This window comes from Phocoena sinus, chromosome 12 (assembly GCF_008692025.1).
Source record: "Phocoena sinus isolate mPhoSin1 chromosome 12, mPhoSin1.pri, whole genome shotgun sequence".
NCBI lineage: Eukaryota > Metazoa > Chordata > Mammalia > Artiodactyla > Phocoenidae > Phocoena > Phocoena sinus.
Genome location: NC_045774.1, coordinates 49,938,151 through 49,964,167, shown reverse-complemented (window position 1 = coordinate 49,964,167; position 26,017 = coordinate 49,938,151). Strand labels below are relative to the sequence as shown.

General features: G+C 37.3%; 1 protein-coding gene and 1 pseudogene across 1 annotated transcript in view; both read right to left on the bottom strand.

Annotated features, from left to right (window-relative positions):
- Nucleotides 1-26,017, bottom strand: part of AK9 (adenylate kinase 9) — a 121,470-nt gene that overhangs the window by 74,152 nt on the left and 21,301 nt on the right. Inside the window, exons 8-14 of the mRNA XM_032651866.1 lie at nucleotides 25,115-25,243; nucleotides 21,405-21,483; nucleotides 16,565-16,659; nucleotides 13,159-13,298; nucleotides 12,898-13,078; nucleotides 8,551-8,695; nucleotides 92-204 (exon numbers count right to left, since the gene is read on the bottom strand). Coding sequence (XP_032507757.1) covers nucleotides 92-204; nucleotides 8,551-8,695; nucleotides 12,898-13,078; nucleotides 13,159-13,298; nucleotides 16,565-16,659; nucleotides 21,405-21,483; nucleotides 25,115-25,243 — 882 coding nt within the window. The remainder of the gene's footprint in view (nucleotides 1-91; nucleotides 205-8,550; nucleotides 8,696-12,897; nucleotides 13,079-13,158; nucleotides 13,299-16,564; nucleotides 16,660-21,404; nucleotides 21,484-25,114; nucleotides 25,244-26,017) is intronic.
- On the bottom strand, nucleotides 14,636-15,962 carry LOC116763703 (annotated as a pseudogene).

Genomic DNA, 26,017 nt, shown 5'->3' with positions numbered 1-26,017 from the left:
TGAACACTGCAGTGAAAGAATAATGCGCTTTATCAGCTAATCTGTTTATACTAGAAAAGATTTGGCTAATAATATTAGCAACATTTTCTTTATCATCTTCATCAAATGACAGATGCAACTCTTCTGAGCTTTTATATGCATCAGTTGGGAACTCATTTTCCTTCCTTTCAAATTCTCTTTGAGGGTCTTTTGAAGTTGACTGGGCTGAAAGATAGTAATTGGCTGTGTTAGCAAAAGGTAGCTGGGGGTAGGTAGACAGTCTTGGGCGTGTGAATTCTGACTCAGTCAGTGTGGTTTTGGTGAATCATTTGGTCTCCTTGTCTAAGCTTCTACTGGGCAAAATGAGGATAATTAAACTGAAAACATCACTGCAACATTAACTGAGATAATGGGTGTAAACAATGGACTTAGAAAAGGCTTGGCACACAGGAAGCCTGCTCCATATTAGCTGCCATCCTCTGTATTATTATATAATTTTCTGTCTTAAAAAACCTCAATATTCTCCACTGACAAAATTTCTTAAAAATATATTGCAGTGTGTGATGAATTGGGAGATTGGGATTGACATATATACACTAATATGTATAAAATGGATAACTAATAAGAACCTGCTGTATAAAAAAATAAAATAAAATTCAAAAATTCAAAAAAATATATATATATAGGAGTAAAACCCCTAGCAAACAAATTCCAATTTTTTAAATGTTAAAAGGGGTTAACCTTATTGTCAGATTTGGAATAATTAGTGAATTTGAAAAGAGATTTAGGTTTGTAGCATATAAGAGATATCATCTATTTCTATATTCCACTGAGAAAAGGCAATTTGTGGAAAGATGTAAAATCTGTGATATCATGCCACAATTCGATGTGAAAGGAATCACTACAGACTCCGAGAAACATTACAGAACACTGTTCATCCTCCAGAAGCCCTGCTTCCTCTCTCCATCCACGTTTCAGTTAAACGTTCCCTCTTCAGAGATGTCTTCCCTGGTTATCTTAACACTGCAGTGCCCCTACCCCAATCACCACCTGCCCGATTACTGTGTTATATATTTTTTCTATCTGTTTACTTTTTCCCCCCTCTACCCCCCATTAAAATGTAACCACCTCAAGGACAGGAGCTTCAAGTGTCTTGTTCACCTCTGTTGCTCAGGGTCTAGAATCATGTCTAATACAAGAAGGTACTCAAGTGTTTTTGAATGAATTAAAGAATTCATTTTTGAATGAGTTAACAAATGCATTTTATCCAGGCTCAAACAGATTGAGTAACAAGCCATCTTAGTAGTCTGGGTCAATACTTCTCAGGCTTTAGTTTGTGAGTTGTCCAAGAGTATTTGTCTTTAATTTTGGTCTTAATTTTGAAGATAATACGATAAACACATAAATTCATTCTTTTTAACATCTTTATTGGAGTATAATTACTTTACAATGTTGTATTAGTTGCTGCTCTATAAAAAAGTGAATCAGCTATACATATACATATATCCCCATATCCCCTCCATCTTGTGTCTCCCTCTCACACTCCCTATCCCACCCCTCTAGGTGGACACAAAGCACCGAGCTGATCTCCCTGTGCTATGCGGCTGCTTCCCACTAGCTATCTATTTTACGTTTGGTAGTGTATATATGTCCATGCCACTCTCTCGCTTTGTCCCAGCTTACCCTTCCCCCTCCCCGTGTCCTCAAGTCCATTCTCTGCATCTGCGTCTTTATTCCTGTCCTGCCCCTAGCTTCATCAGAACCTTTTTTTTAAGATTCCATATATATGTGTTAGCATACGGTATTTGTTTTTCTCTGACTTACTTCACACTCAGAGACAGACTCTAGGTCCATCCACCTCACTACGAATAACTCAATTTCATTTCTTTTTATGGTTAATATTCCATTGTATATATGTGCCACATCTTCTTTACCCATTCATCTGTCAATGGACACTTAGGGTGCTTCCATGTCCTGGCTATTGTAAATAGTGCTGCAATGAACATTGTGGAATATGACTATTTTTTAATTATGGTTTTCTCAGGGTATATGCCCAGTAGTGGGATTGCTGGGTTATATGGTAGTTCTATTTTTAGTTTTTTAAGGAACCTCCATAATGTTCTGCATAGTGGCTGTATCAATTTACATTCCTGCCAACAGTGCAAGAGGGTTCCCTTTTTCCACACCCTCTCCAGCATTTATTGTTTCTAGATTTTTTGATGATGGCCATTCTGACTGGTGTGGTGATACCTCATTGTGGTTTTGATTTGCATTTCTTTAATGATTAGTGATGTTGAGCATTCTTTCATGTGTTTGTTGGCAATCTGTATATCTTCTTTGGAGAAATGTCTATTTAGGTCTTCTGCCCATTTTTGGATTGGGTTGTTTGTTTTTTTGATATTGAGCTGCATGAGTTGCTTGTATATTTTGGAGATTAATCCTTTGTCAGTTGCTTCATTTGCAAATATGTTCTCCCATTCTGAGGGTTGTCTTTTCATCTTGTTTATGGTGTCCTTTGCTGTGCAAAAGATTTTAAGTTTCATTAGGTCCCATTTGTTTATTTTTGTTTTTATTTCCATTTCTCTAGGAGGTGGGTCAAAAAGGATCTTGCTGTGATTTATGTCATAGAGTGTACATGCCTATGTTTTCTTCTAAGAGTTTGATAGTGTCTGGCCTTACGTTTAGGTCTTTAATCCATTTTCAGTTTATTTTTGTGTATGGTGTTAGGAAGTGTTCTATTTTCATTCTTTTACATATAGCTGTCCAGTTTTTCCAGCACCACTTATTGAAGAGGCTGTCTGTTCCCCATTGTATGTTCTTGCCTCCTTTATCAAAGACAAGGTGACCATATGAACATGGGTTTATCTCTGGGCTTTCTGTTCTGTTCCATTGATCTATATTTCTGTTTTAGTGCCAGTACCATACTGTCTTGATTACTGTAGCTTTGTAGTATAGTCTGAAGTCAGGGAGTCTGATTCCTCCAGTTCCGTTTTTCTTTCTCAAGATAGCTTTGGCTATTTGGGGTCTTTTGTGTTTCCATACAAATTGTGAAATTTTTTGTTCTAGTTTTATGAAAAATGCCATTGGTAGTTTCATAGGGATTGCATTGAATATGTAGATGGCTTTGGGTAGTATAGTCATTTTCACAGTGTTGATTCTTCCAATCCAGGAACATGGTATATCTCTCCATCTGTTTGTATCATCTTTAATTTCTTTCATCAGTGTCATAGTTTTCTGCATACAGGTCTTTTGTCTCTTTGGGTAGGTTTATTTCTAGGTATTTTATTCTTTTTGTTGCAATGGTAAAGGGGAGTGTTTCCTTAATTTCTCTTTCAGAATTTTCATCGTTAGTGTATAGGAATGCAAGAGATTCCTGTGCATTAATTTTGTATCCTGCTACTTTACCAGATTCATTGATTAGCTCTAGTAGTTTTCTGGTAGCATCTTTAGGATTCTCTATGCATAGTACCATGTCATCGGCAAACAGTAACAGGTTTACTTCTTTTCTGATTTGGAGTCCTTTTATTTTTTTTATTCTCTGATTGCTGTGGCTAAAACTTCCAGAACTATGTTGAATAACAGTGGTGAGAGTGGGCACCCTTGTTTTGCTCCTGATCTTAGAGGAAATGCTTTCAGTTTTTCACCACTGAGAACAATGTTGGCTGTGGGTTTGTCATATATGGCCTTTATTATGGTGAGGTAGGTTCCCTCTATGCCTACTTTCTGGAGGGTTTTTAAAATAAATGGGTGGGGCTTCCCTGGTGGCGCAGTGGTTGAGAGTCCGCCTGCCGATGCAGGGGACATGGGTTCGTGCCCCGGTCCGGGAAGATCCCACATGCCGCAGAGCGGCTGCGCCCGTGAGCCATGGCCGCTGAGCCTGCGTGTCCGGGGCCTGTGCTCCGCAACGGGAGAGGCCACAACAGTGAGAGGCCCGCATGCCACAAAAAAAAAAAACAAATAAAATAAAATAAAATAAAATAAAATAAATGGGTGTTGAATTTTGTCGAAAGCTTTTTCTGCAACTATTGAGATGATCATATGGTTTTTATCCTTCAATTTGTTAATATGGTGTATCACATTGATTGGTGTATATTGAAGAATCCTTGCATTCCTGGGATAAATCCCACTTGATCGTGGTGTATGATCCTCTTAATGTGCTGTTGGATTCTGTTTGCTAGTATTTTGTTGAGGATTTTTGCATCTATCTTCATTAGTGATATTGGCCTGTAGTTTCTTTTTTTGTGACATCTTTGTCTGGTTTCTGTATCAGGGTGATGGTGGCTTTGTAGAATGAGTTTGGGAGTGTTCCTCCCTCTGTTTACTTTGGAAGAGTTTGAGATGGATAGGTGTTAGCTCTTCTCTAAATGTTTGATGGAATTCGCCTGTGAAGCCATCTGGTCCTGGGCTTTTGTTTGTTGGAAGATTTTTAATCACAGTTTCAATTTCAGTGCTTGTGATTGGTCTGTTCATATTTTCTATTTCTTCCTGGTTCAGTCTCAGAAGGTTGTGCTTTTCTAAGAATGTGTCCATTTCTTCCAGGTCGTCATTTTATTGGCATATAGTAGTAATCTCTCATGATCCTTTGTATTTCTGCACTGTCAGTTGTTACTACTCCTTTTTCATTTCTAATTCTGTTGATTTGAGTCTTCTCCCTTTTTTTCTTGATGAGTCTGGCTAATAGTTTATCAATTTTGTTTAGCTTCTCAAAGAACCATAGTTTTATTGATCTTTGCTATTGTTTCCTTCATTTCTTTTTCATTTATTTCTGATCTGATCTTTATGATTTCTTTCCTTACGCTAACTTTGGAGCGTTTTTTTGTTCTTCTTTCTCTAATTGTTTTAGGTGCAAGGTTAGGTTGTTTATTTGAGATGTTTCTTGTTTCTTAAGATAGGATTGTATTGCTATAAACTTCCCTCTTAGAACTGATTTTGCTGCATCCCATAGGTTTTGGGTTGTTGTGTTTTCATTTTCATTTGTTTCTAGGTATTTTCTGATTTCCTCTTTGACTTCTCCAGTGATCTCTTGGTTATTTAGTAGCATATTGTTTAACCTCCATGTGTTTGTATTTTTTACAGTTTTTTTCCTGTAATTGATATCTAGTGCTAACAGCCATAAAAGGGGAAATCGACAGTAACACAATAATAGTAGGGGACTTTAACACCCCACTTTCACCAATGAACTGATCATCCAAAATGAAAATAAATAAGGACATACAAGCTTTAAATGACACATTAGACTAGATGGACTTAATTGATATTTATAGGACATTCCACCCAAAAACAACATAATATACTTTCTTCTCAAGTGCTCATGGAACATTCTACAGGACAGATCATATCTTAGGTCACAAATCCAGCCTTGCTAAATTTAAGGAAATTGAAATCGTATAATAAATTCATTCTTTATCATCTAGATGATCATTTGGATGGTATGTTATTTCAACACTGGTATTTTTGATGTTGTTTTTTATAATCTCTCCGGCACCTGGTTGGCCTCTCTTACTTGTTTATAGGCTAATAAGAAAGAAGAGAGGCAGATTTATTAGGCAAAAAATGTGTTTTTGCCTAGCAAAAGCTCAATACTACCATGTAAGAAGTAGTTTCCTTGATATTTAAATAGTTTCAAGCATAGAAAGTGATGGCAAGCTTCCCAGTTTATATAAAGTTAGTGAAACTCTGATAGCAAATTCTGACAAATAGAGCATGTACACACACACACACAAACTATAAATGAATCACACTTCTAAGTATAAAAAAAAGTTCTAGATTAACAGCCAAAAGAAATTCAGAAAATCAGAAATACAAGAATGGCTTAGTGTTGGAAAATATATTAGTATAATTGATCAAATCAGTAGGTCAACGGATTAAAAATTTTATGATCATCTTGATAGATTCTGAGAAGGCATTTGATAATGTTCAACATCCATTCTGGATAAAAATATTTAATAGCATTATGAAGAAACATTGACAAGATCCCTTTACTAAGGCCCACTATCACTTCCACCATTTAACATCATTCTAGAACTGCTAGCCTACATAATTATTCAAGAAAGGAAATAAGCATAAATATTGGGAAAAAAGGAGTTGAAACTATGCTTTTTTTCAAACGATAAGATTGGCTATCTGCAAAACTCAAGAGACTCAACTAAAAATCTATCAAAACTAGGAAGTAAGTTTAGTAAGGTGGCTTGTTACAAAGAAACATAAAAATCAAACAGCTTTCCAACATACAGGTAATAACTACTTGGAAAATGTAATAGAAAAATAATCCCATTTAATAGTAACAAAATGACAAAATTTCTAGAAATATACTTATTAAGAAAAGTATTGATAATAGATGAAGAAAGTTATAAAATGTTAAGGAAGGATAGAAATATTAGGCCAAAAAATGGAGATTTAATCTGTCTGCATGAGAAGATTTAATAGTAAAGATGTGAATTTTCATCAATTTATTGTATAATGTTAACACAATCTTCCCACTAGGATTTGCTGTAAAACTTGACAAAATTCTACAAGCATCCCAAAGCCTAGTACAGCTCCTGGCACCTAGTAAGTACTCATTTTATGGATAAATGAAAGAATACCCAGGAATAATTTTAAAATAGAATGTTTTGAGGAGGAACTTGCATTACTGGATTTAAAATGCATCATAAGATTTTAATAATATTTTGCATTAAAGGTTGTAATATAAAGAGCAAATTACAGAAAGTTCAGAAGTTTACACACACACAAACTTAAGATAAAGTTGCCCTTTCAAACATCCAGTAAAATTATGGATAATTTAATAAGTGTTATTTGTAAAATTGCCTCACCATTTAGAAAAAATGAATTTAGATCTCTAGCACAAAATTTATGACAACAACTACATATTAATTAGAAAGAAACATTATTTTAAAATGAGATAATGCAATTTTGAATATGCCATAGGACCATAATTAATCATTACAAATATGAATAGAAAAAAGACAGGGGTGAAGAATGCATCACATTCTTATCAGTGAATATCTCTGGGGAGTAAGTATGAGTGACTTTTTCTTCCATGTGCTTTTTCCAGTTTTCTGTGATCACTTGAGAGACACAGGAGATAAGAAATACAGACACTGATTTGAATCCTCATCACTTGCTGCCTGTGGTCAAATTATATAACTCCTCTGAGCCTTAATTTCTTCATCCACTAAAAATAGAGATACAAATACCTACCTTATCCATATGGTTATGTGAGGTTATAATTTTATAACTTCATTTTTAAGGTGCAAACAAAGCTTGTCCACTTGCTACTTGACTTATGTTACCTGCCTGGCCCCTCTTGGCAACCAGGTTTGCCACCCTAGTCTAGACATAAATATTTAAGAAATCCTTCTGCTAACACTTCAAACAACAGCAACAACCTACTTCACAAGTCTATTATGAGGATCAAATAGGATAATACATGTAATGCATTTAGCATAGCCTCAACACATAGTAAATGCTCAATTAATTTAGCTATTATTTCTTTCGTAGTGAGGAAAATTTTATTAGGAAAAGAATATTTGAAATTGAGGCCAGTGATGGTTATAGTAGGATGATTATATAGTAGGATGGTTATAGTATGAGAGTATACTGCCACAGCTTCTGGGAAATCCAAACAGTGGTGGTTAAATCTAGTCTAAAATTGCTGGAGCTAATCTCAAATTTTGGATCCAGATCTTTGAATGTGAGGAAGATCCCACAAAATGTACAGGAAGTGCTCTGCACTGAGAGTATTCCATTAAGAAGAGATGTTTAGATTAAACTACTTTCATGTATTCTAAATGGGAGATATAAATTCTACCAAAACCAATCAATAAATTTTCAAAAGTAGCCAAGAAATGAAAACTCTCACTTTTCCTGGAGAAAACTAGAAACTTGCCCTCTCTGCCCCAGACCAAAACTCTGTGTCTATTTTAAAATAATATGATAAGGAGTGAGAGTCAGGAAGAGGCAGAATGGTCAAGCGAAAGAACTCTGGGACTTTGGAAACGAGGGTTCAAGTCTCAGCTATGCCACCAGCTGGGTGAATATATCAGGAAGCCATTTAACCTACTGTGCCTCTGTTTCCTCATCTGTAAAGTTATGTAATTGTGTTAATGGATCACCAAGTCTTCTTCCGGTTTCACTGTTTTATAACTTTTGGATGTGAAATTAATATTCCCCAAATAGAAATATTTAATTACAATCAAGGCTGATACACAGCCTAAAACAACAGCAACAACACAAACTCTACGAGTCAGGTGAAGTGTTGTCATCACAACTGGTGTAAATAAAGGTGCACATTCTGCTCAGTCTCTGCCCAGCAAGCAGATCTATTAAAGTAAAGAAATCTAAATTTGGAAACTCTGATTCCTTTCCTTAGTCGTCCAGAACTGAAATCTTTTTCTCTGTGTAAGATTCAGGTTTATGTATATTCATTTCTTCAACCACTTATTAAGAGGCTGCAATGCAGTGTGCAAGTTGCAGGGATATCAAGACAAGCAAACCAAGTTCTTGCCTTCAGGTAGTCAAGCTTAACTGTTGACCTAAGCTTAAAACACACATTTTAAAAAGATAGTTCACCTTGTTTTTTAGCTCGTAGTTCTGAGAGAAGCCGCTCTTTCACAGCTTCAATGGCTGCTTCAGTGGCCTCAGCTATAGTATTTCTGGTTAGCGTTTCAAGGGCTTTATCAAAACGTGGTTGGACAACTTTATCGTAGTCAACTACCTGCAAGGAATATTTGAGGAAAACAACATAAGCACAAGTTACTCTGAATATTAGGCACACTGTTCATCTACATCTATTTCTATAGCTATACCTATCCATCTCAAAAATCTTAATGCTGCTTGAGGTATGTTATTCTCAGAATTCAGTGATTTTTGAGTACTTGCTTTCACAGAAATTCAATATATATATATTTATGTTTGTATGATCATGTAATATACATTCAAATTACATGTATATTTTTAAAATCAACATTTTATGGATAATCTACATATAATTAAAGGCACCCATTTTAAGTACAGAGTTTGATGAGTTTTTACAAATATATACATGACGACCACAATCAAAATATAGAACATTTATATCACCCCAAAAAGTTCCCTCTCATCCCCCTTTATAGTCAGTTCCTGGCACCTGGCAACCACTTTGTTTTCTGTCACTATAAATTAGTTTTGCCTTTTCTAGAATTTCATATAAATAGAACCATACAGTGTATAATCTTTTCCAAGCTTTTCTACCTTAGCATAATGTTTTTGAGATTCATCAGTGTAACTGTATATCTCAGTAATCTATTCCTTTTTGTTTTTGAGTAGTATCATTGTATGAATATACCATAGTTTTTAATCCATTCATCATGGACATTTGGGTTGTTTCTAGTTTTGGCAATTTAAAAGTACCAATGAACATTTGTGAGAAAGTCTTTTTGTGGACATTACGTTTTCACATCTCTTGGATAAATGCTGAGGAGTAGAATTACTGGGTCATATGATTAAGTGTATGTTTGACTTTATAATACATAAAGCACTAAACTATTTCCAGAGTGGTTAAAGCTATTTCAAAGTCCTAGCAGCAAAGTATGAAAATTGAAGTTATTCCACCTCATCACCAGCACTTGGTTTTGTGAATCTTTCACATTTTAGCCACCCTAGTTGGTGTGAAATCTCATTGCAGTTTAAATTTACATTTTCCTAATCACTGACAATTTTGAGCTTCTTTTTATGAGCTTATTGGTCATTCACTTACCCACATGTTTTTAAGCATATGTTCAACTTTTGCCTAGTTAAAAAATTAGGTTAGAATTCTACATATATTTTGAATATAAGTCCTTTGTTAGGTAGATAATATACTTAATACTGAATGTTGGCTTTTAAGTTTAAATAATATTTCCATACTTCTAGATTCAATTTTGCTTTTCCTTCAATATGCTTATATTACTTTATTCCATGCCAACAAAAATACATCCACACCATCATTTTTAATGGATGAACAGTACTGTATTAGATGAATATATTACAACTTAATATTTAACTAAAATACCAATTATATTTAGATATACATGATTTTGTTATTATAAACTAGGTTATGAAGAACATAGTTATGTATATGTCTTTGATAGTTTCTTCAGGAAAAACATATAGTTCAAAGGATATGTATAGATTTTAGGCTTTTATATGTATTTCCAACTGCTATCCCTAATGATTATACCCTAACCAGCAATGTATGAGAATGTACTTTCCCAATCCTAGCCACACATCAATACTGGTTGTTAATGTGATTTTTCAACAGTGAGATTGACATGACATATATCTGTTTTTCTTTGGCCTCTCCCTGGTTATCAAAGTGATACTCCTTTTCTCATGTGTAATGGCTATTTGGATCAACTATTTTGTGAACTGCCTGTTTGCTATCATTTTCCATTGGGGCTTTTACATATTGATTTGTAAAAACTTTTTACATTTTAAAATTATAATTCTTTTGTCTGACACATACTGTGATGGTCTTAAAACATGTCCACAAATGCTTTAATATTCCTTTCTTCAGAAGGTGAAGCCTAATTCCCCTCTTCTTTAGTGTAGGCAGGACTCAATGACTTACTTTAAATGAATATAGTATGGTGCATTTTTCATTTAAAAAGGGAAATGGGGGCTTCCCTCATGGCGCAGTGGTTGAGAGTCTGCCTGCCGATGCAGGGGACACGGGTTCGTGCCCCGGTCTGGGAAGATCCCACATGCTGCGGAGCAGCTAGGCCCGTGAGCCATGGCCACTGAGCCTGCGCGTCTGGAGCCTGTGCTCTGCAATGGGAGAGGCCACAACAGTGAGAGGCCCGCGTACCGCAAAAAAATAAATAAATAAATAAAAATAAAAAGGGAAATGGCAAACCACAGAGTGGTAGAAAATATTCATAATGTTTATTAGAAAATATTCATAATGTTTATAATAAAAAAATCTGTACATAGACAACATAAGGAACTCCTACCAATAATATGCAAAAAAGTTAAAAATGGGCAAGAGGCTTGAACAAAGTGAACAAACACTTCAAAAAGTGAATGTCTGAATAACATATGAAAAAATGTTGAACCTCATTAGTCATCAGGGAAATGCAAATTAAAACCTCAGTGAGATATATCCACTAGGATGGCTAAAATAAGAAAGACTGACCATAACAAAAGTTGGCAGGAATGTGGAACTCTCATACACTGCTGATAGGATAGTAAATTGGTAGAAGTCCTTTGTTAGGTAGATAATATACTTAATACTGAATGTTGGCTTTTAAGTTTAAATAATATTTCCATACTTCTAGATTCAATTTTGCTTTTCCTTCAATATGCTTCAAACTGGTCTTGAAGACAGTTTGGCATTTTCTACACAAGTTGACTATGTATGTATACCTTATGTCCCAGAAATTTTACTCCTAGATATACCTTCAAACTATATAAAGATATGCATGTATACACCAAGAAACAGGTACAAGACTGTTTATAGCAATGTTATTCACAATTCCCCAAACTGGATCAACCTAAGTTTTATTGACACTCAAATGGATAATAAATCATAATATAATTCAATCAATAGAATACAATAAAACAATAAAAATAAGCTATAACATGCATAAATATCACAATTATAATGTTAAGTGAAAGAAGCCAGACACAAAAAACATAAACTGTTTTAAGTCCATAAAGTTAAAAAAATATGCAAAGCTAATCTATGGTATTTGAATGTGTGCTTACATGGTAAAACCATAAAAGAAAAGTACAGAAGTGAGTATTATAAAGTTCAGGGCAGTGGTTACCTTTGTGGAAGGAGTAAGAGGACTGATATTAGAAAGAGGCATAAGGCGGCTTCTGGGGTTCCGTGTCTGACCTAGGTGGTGGTTACATGGGGGTTTGTTTTGTGATATCTCAATGAGCTTCACTTTTCTGTATGTTTGTCATATTTTACAATAAAAAAGTTAAAAGCAAGTAGGAAATGTTACCCCTGTGTTTAAAAGAATTTAACAGCATTTGGAATAAATTCAAACTCCTTCTCAGGGCCTGCACTGTCTGACTATATCTTCAGCCATCTCCACCTTGTGCTGTTCCTCCTTTCACACTACATGCTCCAGCCACACTGGCCTTCATATAATTCCTCTACATTCCAATCCCTCATCAAATCCTTTGGCTCTATCTTCAAATTATATCCCAAATCTGCCCACTTCTTACCACCTCTACTGCTATCACTCTGGTCTAAGCTAAAAGTAATTTCTCTTCACTTACCGAGGGTGGAGAATAAGATCACTGAGGGGAGAGGTCAAGGAACTGTCAGGTCAATGTGTTGGGAGGGTCATCTTTGTAGACAGTGAAATCACCAAGAATGATGACAGGAATGAGTGTGTGGAGGAAGGGTCGGTGGGCCAGGAGGAGTGTAACCCAGGGAACAGGAGATGAGTGAAACCAAGAAAGGTAATGGGTGGCACAGTCTGCATGACATAGCAGTCAAATCTGGGGACTTTCGGGAGTGGCTATGGTCTGGAAGCTGCACTAAAGCATCGAGGAAGATGCCTTCCCCACTCCAAGCCCAGTGGAACAATTACCCAGTTGACAGTATAAAATTAAGAAAGCTGAGCACAGGGAATTCCCTGGTGGTCCAGCAGTTAGGACTCGGTGCTTTCACTGCTGAGGGCCCAGGTTCAATCACTGGTCAGGGAACTAAGATCCCACAAGCTACGCTGTGCGGCTAAAAAAAAATTTTTAACTTAAAACAAAAAAAGAAGAAAGAAACACCTACCAGGCTGCATCAGAAGAATGATTTATTAAAGCTGGAGTTTGGGGGGTTTAAAAAAAAAAAGAAAACTGAGTACAAGTCCTAAAAGTCCTAAAATCCCACAAAGTATAATGAAGTATAGAGAGGTAGAAAGCTAGCTAGGTAGCTAGCTAAGTAGTTACCTTTCCTTTGTAATGTTTTGCAAGCAAATTGCTAAGTGTCGTTTTCCCTGAAGACTGAGGTCCAAATATGAACACTTTAAATGGTGGTGCTGGCATAGGTGGAAGAAGATAGGGACGTGGGTTCAATAAAAATGTTTTTAATGCTTCTTCTGATGAAAGACAGTATATTTTACCTAGAAAACTTAAAAAATGACATTATCATAAACAACTGAAAAGAGGTATGGGCAAGTTTTTAAATTAAATTCTGAAAATCTTACTTACCTCACAGAAAAATCTGGCAATCCTTGAAAAATGTTACCTTCTTTTAAAGTCACCGGACATGTATGTCCCCATCTGCTTCTCTGCCATCTGTATCTTGGTGCAATAAGTTTACAAGCTGCAAGAGTACGGAACAGCTCATCCTGTTAATAGCAAACAACATTAAAAATGTGGGCATAAGTTTGGCTGAAATTCACATTATTACTTCATTTCTTATTTGATCACGTTCTACTATTTAAGAAATAATTCATAAAGGAAATTTTGGGTTTTTTCTCAATTGCAACCATTCTGTACTTGTCCAAAATTTAATAAGACAAATTGTTTTCATTTCTGTTTTAAGACCTTGTTTAAATTTTACTGAGCATTTTCTCTTGTAGGGTAGAATGAGCATAAGGTAGATAGAGCATTTTCTATTATCTGTTTTAGGAAACAGATTCTGAAAAATTCTTATTGAAAAGGTTTGAAAACATACCAGAATCTTAGCTAATTTACATAAGTTTTAAAATAGGAAGATGTTACATACAAATTTGCATTGACTTAGCTGTTTCATTCTTCTTAAATGTAAAGTCTCCCTCAGCAATCCTCCGTTCGTCACGGGCAGAGTAGCTAAGAACCACTTCTCTACCGACTGCAGACTGCTGAGAGGGTCACTGTCCTAGCGCTACCTTGGCGGGGACAAGAGAACTGGAGGGAAACAACATGGTAGGCAACTGCTAGGGGGACAGGTCCAGGCTGGCTCCCTCCCACCTTCAGACATGGATCTCACATGTATTGCTGGTTCCAGAGCTGACTGTGGAGGACAGATGAGAATGGAAGCTCTGGTCTTGCCTGCACTGCTGCAGTATATGAGAGCAAAGAGGCATGCTGGTTGCGGGGATGTTGCATGGATGTCCCCACCTGAAGGCTGGAAGAAGCTAGATGGGAAGGAAACTGTCAATGCTTAGGGGAGCTGAATGACACTGAGAAACTTGTCGGTGGGGCACATTTGGCTACCACCCTTCTCCATGAGTCCACAGACAATGAGCTAGGGACTGAAATGTACCCAGTTAAGTCAGGAAGCAGGCACTTTTTCCTTATCATCCCTATTTCCCGTCCAAACTTGGAGAAAGTGCGTGAATAGCAGACCATGCTCCTCTCTCAACTTTGAGCCCCCGAGGCTACATATCTAGCCGGGGCTGAGGGGTGATGAAAAGATGAGCTTTCAAATGAGTTTGATATCACAGCCGAAAAAATGATCATGACTGTCTCTGGTTAAAGGCAGACTGAACACATGCATTTGTGTTTGCTTTTTTCCTAAAACCTTGCAAAAATGACAGCAGAGGAATGAAAAAAGAAATGAACTCACGAGGACACAGAGACTGGGAGAAGAGACCAGAGGAGCTGACAGCTAAGCAGCCGCAGCTATACACTTTTGTCAACTAGAAAGCAGATGTATGTAGCAGCCGCAGCTACACACTTTTGTGTGTAGCTCCCTAGGCCCTCAGAGCTCGTTGTGGTGAGCTCTGGAGACCCGGCTGGACAGATTTTGTCAATATTTCTTTACCTTGTAGCCTAGCTCCTTGGTCTTCTCCTCCAACAAGGCGTATCTCTCTGTTCCGTGCCTGCTGCGCTCCCGGTGGCCAACCACGTGCTTGTTCGTGATGAGAAATTTCCAGCTGCTTCTGATAGTGGTTATGCTTTTCGATTTCGGTGTCAAAGTGCTTGAGCTCTTCCCAAAAGGATTCCAGTTCCTTCTCTGTGAAGTTGGCTGACCTGGCCAGGTCCCACAGATCCATCACCTGGGGCTTGTAGAACTCTGCCTTGGCGCCGCAGCCCCGGTGGCCGACTTCCTGTAGGTGGTCGAAGTCCTGGCTGATGTCCCGCAGCCTGTCCTTCACTCAGCATGTCTGCTCTGCAGCACGTCCTCCTGGCTGTGGGTCACGTCGGCGGGACTGACAACGTTTTCCTTAATTTCTTCTGTCCCGCTCAGGGTCTCCAGAAGGACCTTATTCTCCTGGACCTTCTCCCTGTGATGCTGAAACTCCCACCACGACTGGTCCAGTTCTTCATTGAAAAACCTCCCGGAGGTCTTCGCCTTGTGCCACAGCTTCTCCAGCCGGGGGTCCTCCAGGCTGTGGTCCTCGGTGCCGGGGCTGAGGACGTTGCTGCTCACAGCCGGCCTGGGCGTCGTTTCTCCCGTCCCGACCACACTTGGCCAGGATAACGTTGAGACTGCTGACAAGTTTTGCTTCTTTCTCTCCATCTTCATCTAAGCCTTCAGCCTTCAATCTCTTCCTCTTGAACTCGTCCCTTTCGCGTATGTATCTTGAAGCTCAAGCTTGTATCTTGATCAGCATGGAGCTCGGACAATTTCACAGGAGAAAGATTAAGCCGCTTGGCCTTCCCCCACAGCTGATTCTGCTTCTCCTGGCGGAACTACCCCCGACCCGGGCTCGCGCTCCGAGGGCTGCGCGGGCTCATTCTTATCCCGCGAGAACTTGCCGCCGTGGCCGGCGGCCCGCCAGGCCCGGGAGGCGACGGCGACGGCGACGGCGGCGGCGGCGGCGGTGGTGGTGGTAGTGGTAGTGGCAGTCGCCGGAGCTCGCGCAGCGCAGCTCGAACCCTCCGCGATGCTGTCTTCCTCCTCTGGAAGCCGAGACCCCGGCAATTGCGGGTCGGAAAAGCCCCCAGGTTTTCTGAATACTTTAAATTTTCCCTTCAGTTATGACCTAGAAGTGACTCAGTACAGAGCTTCTGTGTGCATCAGGCCCACCTTTCCTCCTCTTCAGCACCAGTTCGTGTTACATATTCCAGCTATATTCAGCCATTAAGATCTAGGGATTACACAGTACAGGATAACAAAATGACCTCTTTCCTTAAATTTATTTCCATAATTTATTTGAATTATAATATCTATGATTCTGGTATTAGTTTTTTTATTTCTATTTTTATAGGTGAATCTAAACTTCCCAGAATAGATCAAATCCTCCACTTAAAAGTCCTGGTAGCCCTTTTAGCACTTGGCAATTATAATTTGATCACCATCACATCCACAATACAATCAGGGCCAGAAACACAGTAGTTATTTTAAAAATTGGTTGAATGATTGGGGAAATGAATGAGTATAGAGTTGAGGGCTTTTATGTCTTTGCTTTCTTCGGTGCTGCAAAATTTTGAAACTGAACTTGGGTTTCTTTATTTTTTATTATTCCTGTGGTTGATTGTTCTGATTTTATTGTCTTTCTTTGTTTCAAAACTTTTGTTGTGTTTAGTGTCTACAAGAATATTGTGCCAATATTACAGCTTCCCAAAAATCAAATCCGTTTTTATAAAAGGTATCCTGAGAGCCTTTTAAACCTTGAAAGGATACAAATTAAGGTCACAACATATAGTGAAAGGGTAGACTTTCAAACAGTTAAAAATAACTTACATTTTCCGTCGTGTCATTAATTCCTTCCTCTGCACTCTGAAGTTTGGTTAAAACAGCTGCTCTTTTTAGGTTCAGATATTTAAGTCGATCCATAACTGTCTAAATTTAAAGAACAAGTCTTTTAATACATTGGCATTTGAACATCTCAAATGTCCTGAAAAAGTCATGAGCTCATGAGTAGAATACTTCCTTGTTCTTCCTAGCTTCTGGTAGTTTGCCAGCAATGTTTGGTATTGCTTGGCTTGTAGATGCATCACTCCAATCTCTGCCTCTGTTGTGACATAGCCATTTTCTCCCTGTGTTCATGCGTCTCTTCTCTTATAAGGATGCCAGCCATATTGGATTAGGACCAATCCTAATTCACTATGGCCTCACCTTAACTTGATTACATCTGAAAAGATCTTATGTCCAAATGAAGTCACACTTACAGGTATTGAAGGTTAGCTCCTCAACATATATTTTTGGGGACACAATTCAACCCATGAGAGTCTACCCTTTGGTCCCCAAATATTCATGCCCTTCCCTTGTTAATTCCCTAATTTATGTGAGAATCCTTATCTCATTGGTATTGAGCTTCTCCATGTAACTTGTTCTGGCCAATAGAAAGTGGGCAGAAGTGTAAGGGTGCCATTGCTGGCCGGGGCCTTAATAGGCTTGGGAAGTTTCAACCAGGCCTGTTGGAACTTCTGCCCTTTACCTTGAGGAAAGTGTGTCCCAGGTTGTAAAAAGTAGTCAAATTCTGGATATATTTTGAAGAAGAAGCCTGCTGTATATGCTGATGGGTTGGATGTGGGATATGAGAAAAAGAGAGGAGCAGCTGGAAGGATGATGTGACATATACTGAGAGGGGAGAACTGTGGGAGGAGTGTATTTGGGGCAGGGTGGTGGTGATGGCGGATCAGGAGTTTTATCTTGCACATTTAATCTGAGATGACAATTATACATCCAATAGGATATATTGGATATATTTAGTAGCAGTTGATTATACAAGTGTGAAATTCAGGGGAAAGGTCTGGTATAGTAATATGAATTTAAGAGTTGCCAGCATTTAGAAGGTATTTAAAGCCATTGGGTTGGATGAAGTCTCCTAAGAAATGAGGGTAGACAGAGAAGAGTGCTCAAGGAATGAGTTCTGGGATCCTCCAACTCTAGAGGTTAGAGATGTAGAGTGTAGAGGTAGAATGAGCTATAGTAGTGTGGGGTCCCAGAAGACAAGGGAAGAAAGGAGCAGGAAGGAAGAAGTGATGAGCTGGGTCAAATATTGCTTCTAGGTGAATTAGATGAAGACCAAATAGTCACTACTGGCTTTGATCAGGAGATCACGGATGATCTTGGCAAGAGCATATTCTAAGTGCGGAGCTTCTCCCTAATTTGGTTGCACCACCAGCATTATTACTTATGTGGCCACCAGCCATATCAAACTAAAAATCTGGGCATTGCTCCTGACTTTTCTCTCTCCCTGTCCTCCTACATTAAGTAGCTCCCAGGTCTGTCTTCTGTCCATTCCCACAGTCATTACCCTAGGTTAGACCACCATCTCTCATCTGATGTGCTGCAAAAGTCAGAACTAGTCTTCCTCCCACCAACCTGCTTCTCCTCAGTTTTTCCTTTGCATTGCAGTCTGAGTGATCTTTCTTAAATGGAAGTAGAAGCATTTTACTCTCTGGCTTAAAACCTTTCACTGGCAGCCCACTCTCTCATGATGAGGTCTAAACTCTTCAACGTGGCTTATGAGGCCTTTCTTGCTGCAACCCCTGCTTATTCCTAGTTTTGGCACTACTCCACTCCTACTCCATCCCCCTAAAAACTCCTCCATCTTCCAGTCCTTCATTCATTTCCTAGAACTCACTAGGCTCTTTTTTTGCCTCTGGGGCTTCACACAGACCCTTCCCTCAGCCTGGAACACTGTCCCACCTTCCTCCCCTCACCAGCCCTCACAGTCTAATTCTTACTCATCCTTAGAGTTTCAATTTAGAAATAATTACAGACACATGGCCTTCCTCACGAGATTAGGTCCTGTCCTTTTGCCATGAGCTCCTATAGTACCTTGTACCTCCCAGATTATAACACAAACTGCCCTTGAAATATTTATTTTCCCCCAACATATTGGATACTGTGTGAGGGGAGGGACTTCTCTGACCCCTTCCCATCTGTATCACTAGAGCTTATCATAATGCTGCACACCTATTAGGTGTTTAAGAAGAAGGTAATGTATTTTTGTATTATTTTGTATTGGACTGTATATTTTTTGCTTTTATTTTTTTATGTAATATATATTTTTGTATTTTTATGATGCATATTATTTTGTATTATTTTTGTATTTTGTACTTTTGTGTTTTCTGGTTATTTTAAAACCATGAGTGTGTATAACTTTTAAATCAGAATGCAGATATTTTACAAAAAGGCACAAGCTTATAGATACAGAAAGCAGATTGGTGGCTACCAGAGGTGGGGGGTGGAGGATGGGAGGTAGACAAAATGGTTGAAGGAATTCAAAAATATAAACTTTCAGTTATAAAATAAATAAGCCCTGGGGATGTAGTGTACAGCATGGTGATTATAGTTGATAGTACTATATTGCCTATTTGAAAGTTGCTAAGAGAATACATCTTAAAAGTTCTCATCATAAGAAAAAAAATTCTTTATGTATGGTGTCAGATGTTAGCTAGACTTATTGTGGTGATCATTTCACAGTATCTACAAATATCGAACCATTATGTTGTATACCTGAAACTAATATAATGTTGTATGTCAATTATACCTCAGTTTAAAAAAAAAGAATGAAGATATTTACATTTTGGGGGAAAAAAAAGTACCTTCTCTTCCTTACATTCTAAGTGGGAAGTTATCACATGAAATATATTTAAATGATGTATTTAGTATGGTTACCATAAACAGAAGAATTACTATTATGTTTTCGCCAAAAATCATGCATTAGTCTTTCAAATTCACACATTTAAAAAAACCCCTTTCCCAAACATTTTTTGCTTTTTTTGTGATCATAAACATCTTGAACAAAAATCTTTCTGTATATCTCCATGTATTTCCTTAGAATAAATTACTAGAAATTGGGCCTCTTTGGACAGATGATAGACATAAAAAAAAATCTTTTGGGGCTTCCCTGGTGGCACAGTGGTTGAGAGTCCTCCTGCCAATGCAGGGGACACGGGTTCGTGCCCTGGTCCGGGAAGATCCCACATGCCGCGGAGCGGCTGGGCCTGTGAGCCATGGCCGCTGAGCCTGTGCGTCCGGAGCCTGTGCTCCGCAGCGGGAGAGGCCACAACAGTGAGAGGCCCGCATACCGCAAAAAAAAAAAAAAATCTTTTGGATACATATATGCCGTATTATTTTCCAGGAAGATTGTGCCCTGTATGCTCCTACTGAAACGGTATAAGAGCATTTCACAAACCCTCCCCACAATCCTGGATATTGGATAAATTTGTTAAATCTGCTAAGAAAATGCTGCTTTTTATTCTTTGTGCTGTTTGCATTTCTTTGACTAATAATATGATTATAGAAGTTTAAAAAAATATATTATTAGACATTTCTTGCTAAATTACCTGCGCATGCCCTTTGCCTGTTTTTTCTATCGGGATATTTGCTTTTTTCCTATTGAAATATCAGAAGTTTTAAAATATTTATAAAAGATACTCAGCATTTGTTTATAATAAGTATGGAAACTATTTCCCCTCATTGTCATTTAATAGTGAAAATAATATTGTATTTTCAAATATGCATATATTCTGTTTAAAAAAAGCTTTATTGAGATATAATTCATATACCATATAATTCATCCATTTAAAGTGTACAATTAAATGGTTTTTAGAATATTCAGAATTGTGCAACCATCACCACAATTAATCCTAGAACATTTTCATCACCCCCAAAATATACCATATACCCATTAGTAGTCACTCCACACTTATCCTGGGATCTCCCACAGTGGTAAACCCACGCCCCCCACCCCCTGCCACTAAGGAACCACTTATCCATTTTTTGTCTTTGTAGATTTGCCTATTTTGGACATTTCATGTAAATGGAATCATATGATATGTGATCTTTTGTAACTTTTCTTTACTTAGCCTGTGTTCAAGATTCATCCATGTTGTAACATGTGTCAATACTTCATTCCTTTTTATTGCTGAATAATATTCCATCGTATGAGTATACCACATTTTATTTATCCATTCATCAGTTAATGGACATTTGTGTTGTTTCTACCTTTCAGCTATTGTGAATAGTGCTGCTATGAATATTCATGCACAAATTTTCATTTGAACACCTATTTTCAATTCTTTTGGGTATATACCTAGGACACGAATTGCTGAGTCATGTGGTAACTCCATGTTTAACCTTTTGAGGAACTGCCAAACTGTTTTCCAAAGTGGCCACACCATTTACAATCCTACCAACTATGTACAGGTGTTCCAATTTTTCTACATCCTCACCAACACTTGTTATTTATTGTCTGTTTTGTTTTCTGTTTTTAATTTTAGCCATCTTAGTGGATTTGAAATGGTATCTCATTATAGCTTTGGTTTGCATTTCCCTATGGCTCATGTTAAGCATTGTGTCCTGTGTCTATTGGCTGTTACCTGCTTTTCCTTTTCTTTGAGGCACTTTTGGTCACACAGAGATTTTAAATTCAAATGCAGTTTTGATTTAAATATGGACAGATGAATAAATACCACATCAAAATTTTAAGTGTCAAGATGAATTTTTCAAAAATAAATGGTATTAAAAAAGTAAATCTATTAATGATATTTATTAAAATAAGTATAATCCAGTTGATACTTTTTCGATTTTCCAAACTGTGGCATATTCTTACTGAGCATTGCACTTACCGTGAAGAGCTCCTCTGGGGGCTTATTTCCGTCTAGCTCAATGAGATACTGGGAATCGTGTTCAGCCATTACTTCCTGCAGATGATCAAACACAAGCCTCATCATTCAAGATCATTGGCAAAAGATCAGAATCTTAATATACCATGAAAAATATTTAAAGCTAAATTATTTGCTTTATACTTGACATAATAGATGTTATTTTCAGGAGAGCTTTTACAAAAGCCTAAACTAGTCTTACCTTGAATTTTCCTCTTTCTGTTTTTTCCATTTTTCTCTACAGTGAAGTCTTAGAGTCTTTCCAACAGAAGCGTTTTGGGGCATCTATCTCTCTGTATGTATTCATAGAATAATTTCTACCAAACTGCTAGCTGAAGAATGGGGTTGGTTCATTTCACTTTTTATTCCTCTGGCTGTGGGTGATGTTCAGTATCCAGATATCCTTCTCTGTAAACTGCCAAACCATAACCTCTGCGCAATTTTCCGTTAGACTCTTTCTTCTGCATAACATTCATGGAGAATCTTTAGCCCTTATTTGCCATATGGTTTGTAAATGTTTTGCCTTTCTATGATTTATCTTTTGACTTTGTTTATGGTATCTTTTGCAATATAAAATATTTTTATGATGAAATCTGTTCTCATTGTTTCTGGATTTCCTTCCTTGCTTAAATTAGATTTTCTCTATCTCAAGGATATATTAATATTCTTATAAATTTTCTTCCACTATTTTTTTTACTATTAAAATCTAAAATCCAAGAGATTTTATTTTTTGACATTGGCAATGTTGAACTGTATCTGAGTCTTGTGTTCCCAGAAAGTAGAGATGGTGGGGAGATAAGACCCACCTCCACCTTTCCTCAAAGACTCAGATAAGATCCATCTCCATCTTTTTTCATGATTTCCATAGGACCTGAGGATGGCTCCCTTGTTTACCTGCCTCCATAAAACCCCAGCCCCCTTATTTTTCTTTGAGAAAGTCCTCCTTAATGAACATTCTCTCTGTTGCAATCGTCTGAACAAAATCATCTCCTTAAATGTCCAGTACATTTTGTCTTTCATAATACTGCGCAAGGTCAGGTTCTAAGTATTTCTTTTCTTCTAGACAGAAGGCACATTATGTCTGCATTATTTATTTAACCATAAATAACCATGTTCTGAACAAGGAAGTACATTATGCTTTTCTGCATTTCATATACTTTCCTTAAGCTAGATTCTTAAGAATGGACTTACTAAGTCTAAGGGTAGGAACAATCCTAAGGCTAAAGATTCTATACCAGGTCCGACCGGGAGTCAAGGTGGGATTCGAAGACAGGCGAGAATGAGGACTTAGCCTTGGATTACCCCTGAAGTAGGATATAAGCCAGAAAATGATGCAGGTTACTTTGCTCCCACTTGCTTTCCTCATGTCTTTTGAAGGAACACTGGATTTTGGTGGTATTGGCCTTCCAAGTGAATTGACATCTCAGCCAGGTCAGAGGAGACTGGATTTGCAGGCTCCTACCTTTGAAGGCTCTCCCACCTCCCTCCACACACACCAGCACCTTGGAATTACTTTACAAGGCAAGCTATATACTATTCAGCAAGCATCACCTAGGCCTAACGTCTAGGTTCTTGGCTTTGAAATTCTTCCTCTGCTGGCACCAGGGCACTCGATTCTTTATCTATGCTTTGCTGTAGGGCTTAGAATTTTTCCACTTCTGGGCTTTTTTCAGACAAGCTGTCTAAAACCCACCATACTAATTTCTATTCCTTTCAGCAGGGTATGAGAGTGTGTGCTTTACCATATATACTTGGTAGAATTAGTAATTCTTATTCCTTGTTCATCTTTTAAAATTTGATCATGGAAATATCTCTTAATTTAGATTAGCCTTTCTTTATTATCAGTAAAGCTGAACACTTTTCTATAGGCTGTTACTCTTTTGTCTTTCATTTTTGTGAATTGTCTGCTCATATTTCTTGCCCATTTATCATCGGGAGGGTAAGACCTTACAGGTTTTAGAAAAATCATTTCTATGACCTTTCTTTTCACATTTAAAAAATTGAAGAATAGTTGATTTACAATGTGTTAATTTCTGCTGTACAGCAAAGTGATTCAGTTATACATATATATACATTCTATTTTTAATATTCTTTTCCATTGTGGTTTATCACAGGATATTGGATATAGTTCCCTGTGCTATATAGTAGGACCTTGTTATTTATCCCTTCTATATACACTGGTTTGCATCTGCTAACCCCAAACTCCCACTCCATCCCTCCCCCACCCACCCTCCCTCCCCTTTGTTAACCCTGTCTGTTCTCTATGTCTGTGAGTCTATGACCTTTTACTATATCAAAGCTTTAAATCTTTTATCATAGTTGATGTGGATATTTTTCAAGTTTGTTATCTTTTTATTTGAGTGAGGTGTTTTTTAAAAATTTATTTCCAGAAGCTTTACATGTAATGAAATGGAAGCTGTCATTCTTTTTCCTTTGTGAGCTCATCACTTGTTCAGCTGACCATCTGTTAAGCATTTACCACTTGCCAGAATTTGGGCACTGCACTGGGCATTGGTGATGCTAGGATGTGAGACTTGGTCCCTATCCAACCCCCTGCCCATGAATATAGTTTTCTAATCTTCTGAATCTGATATTAATTATGCTTTATTTGATACCCAATGCCAGCCACTTAAGGAATATGTAGAATATTTTTGTTGAAGGAGAAAGAATATTATGGATAGACATGTAAATTACACTTAAGAAGCTATGTTTAAAGGCCAGGAATGGAAGAAGAAGAAGGGAGGAATCAAAGTCATACATAAGAAAACAAAAGTACTGAATCATTATGCTGTACACCTGAAACTAACACAATATTGTAAATCAACTGTATTTCAATAAAAAAAGAAACCAGTTTGGTTCTCATTTTTTGGCGGGGGCGGGGTGGGCAATGGTGATGAAAATGATCCACTCATTTGTCTCTAAAAATATATAAACATTATAAAATAGCATGAAACAAATTCTTTTAGTTTCTCTATCAGATGGGAAGAGGTAATTTGAGGACTGTTTTTTATTTTCTTTGTATTTCCATTGCTTAGCATGGTATCTGGCCAAATACCAGATAATAAATGTTTGTTGAATAAATCTCCAACATAAATTGGGCAGAGTCTGACCTGGATTTTTAACCATTAAAATATGCTTTTCAATAATCATAATTTCAGTAATCATACTTTTAAAATGCTAATATTTTAATTAAAAATTTCCTATTATAATATATAATGGCCTTATCATGTTTGCAAATAATCATCTTTGAATGGGATAAACAGAGAAACCAGTCTGGGATAGCTCTTCTTTAGACTGCAATTTAACTAAATTAACAATTCCTTTTAGAATAAAAGATACACCTCAACTGTACATTTGTTTTGATAAACCCGTAAATGCTTTCACAAAACAATCTCTTGACATGGACTTTCCAACCTCCAACCATAAACAAATTCCCCTAATGACTTTTGAAAAATGCAATTTTCAGCAACATTCCTGCTTTGTAAGAGTAAAATAATATTGTTCTGTGAAACAGCTTTTGGAATGCAATCTTATTCTGATAGCATTTTACCAAGCTCAAGAGGAGGAGAATCAGGTAGATAATACATGAAGTGAAGAAATGTGAAAGTTATTTCAGGGATAAAACACAAATATCAACATTCCCATTTTCAGCAACATATCTTGTTCTTACTTCTAAAGGGTGAAGAATTATTTCCTTATAAAATTTAACAATGTGTTCAATATTTTCCAAATAATCCTCAGGCCTCTGAACTAGATGTTGAAGAATTTCAGCCACCACCTGCATTTCAGCAATAAATGCCTAAATGGAAAAGATGTTAAATATCTTTATGTTAATTGTTACTTTATTTACAAGTCATATCCCTCCCTCCTTATACCTAGATGCCCTTTTGGGATGAGAAGAAGGGAGAAGGGCAGATTAGAAACAGGATTTCTATTTTAGAGAGATAGAACACCCCTGAAGTTCCTTAATCAGATGGAATAAAGCTTTAAATTCACTTCGATACTTACTAATTTCTTTTTGCTCCCCAATAAGTAGGGAAGAATAAAGGAATAACATCAGATTTTTAGAGACAAAGCAATTAGATTTTTTATGAATACTTGAGCTTGTAGCTCATTCATTCATTGATTAATTCATTTAGTAAAGCTTAAGTGCCTACTCTGTGCCAGACACTGTTCTAGGAGCTTGAGAGATGACAGAGAACAAAACTGGGGAACAGAACAGAACTGAGCCCTGGGGCTCAGAGAGCACATGTCCCAATTGAGGAAGACAGAGTATAAATAAGTAGACAAATAAATACATCACAGGTTAGGCTGTGATTGTAAGAGCTAAGAAGAAAGATGATGCAGAGGAGAGGAGATGGAGAGTGATGGGAGAAGGTGGTCATGAAAGGGTTCGCTGAAGAAGTGACATTTGAGTAGAGCCACACAGATTTCTGGGGAAAGAATATTTCAAGGCAGAGGAAATAGTATGTGTAAAAGTTCTCAGCCCAAGGCCTGGTAGGCATTCAATATCATATTTATTATCTTATTATCATATTTGTTATCTTAATTACAATGGTATGCTTTATTCAGG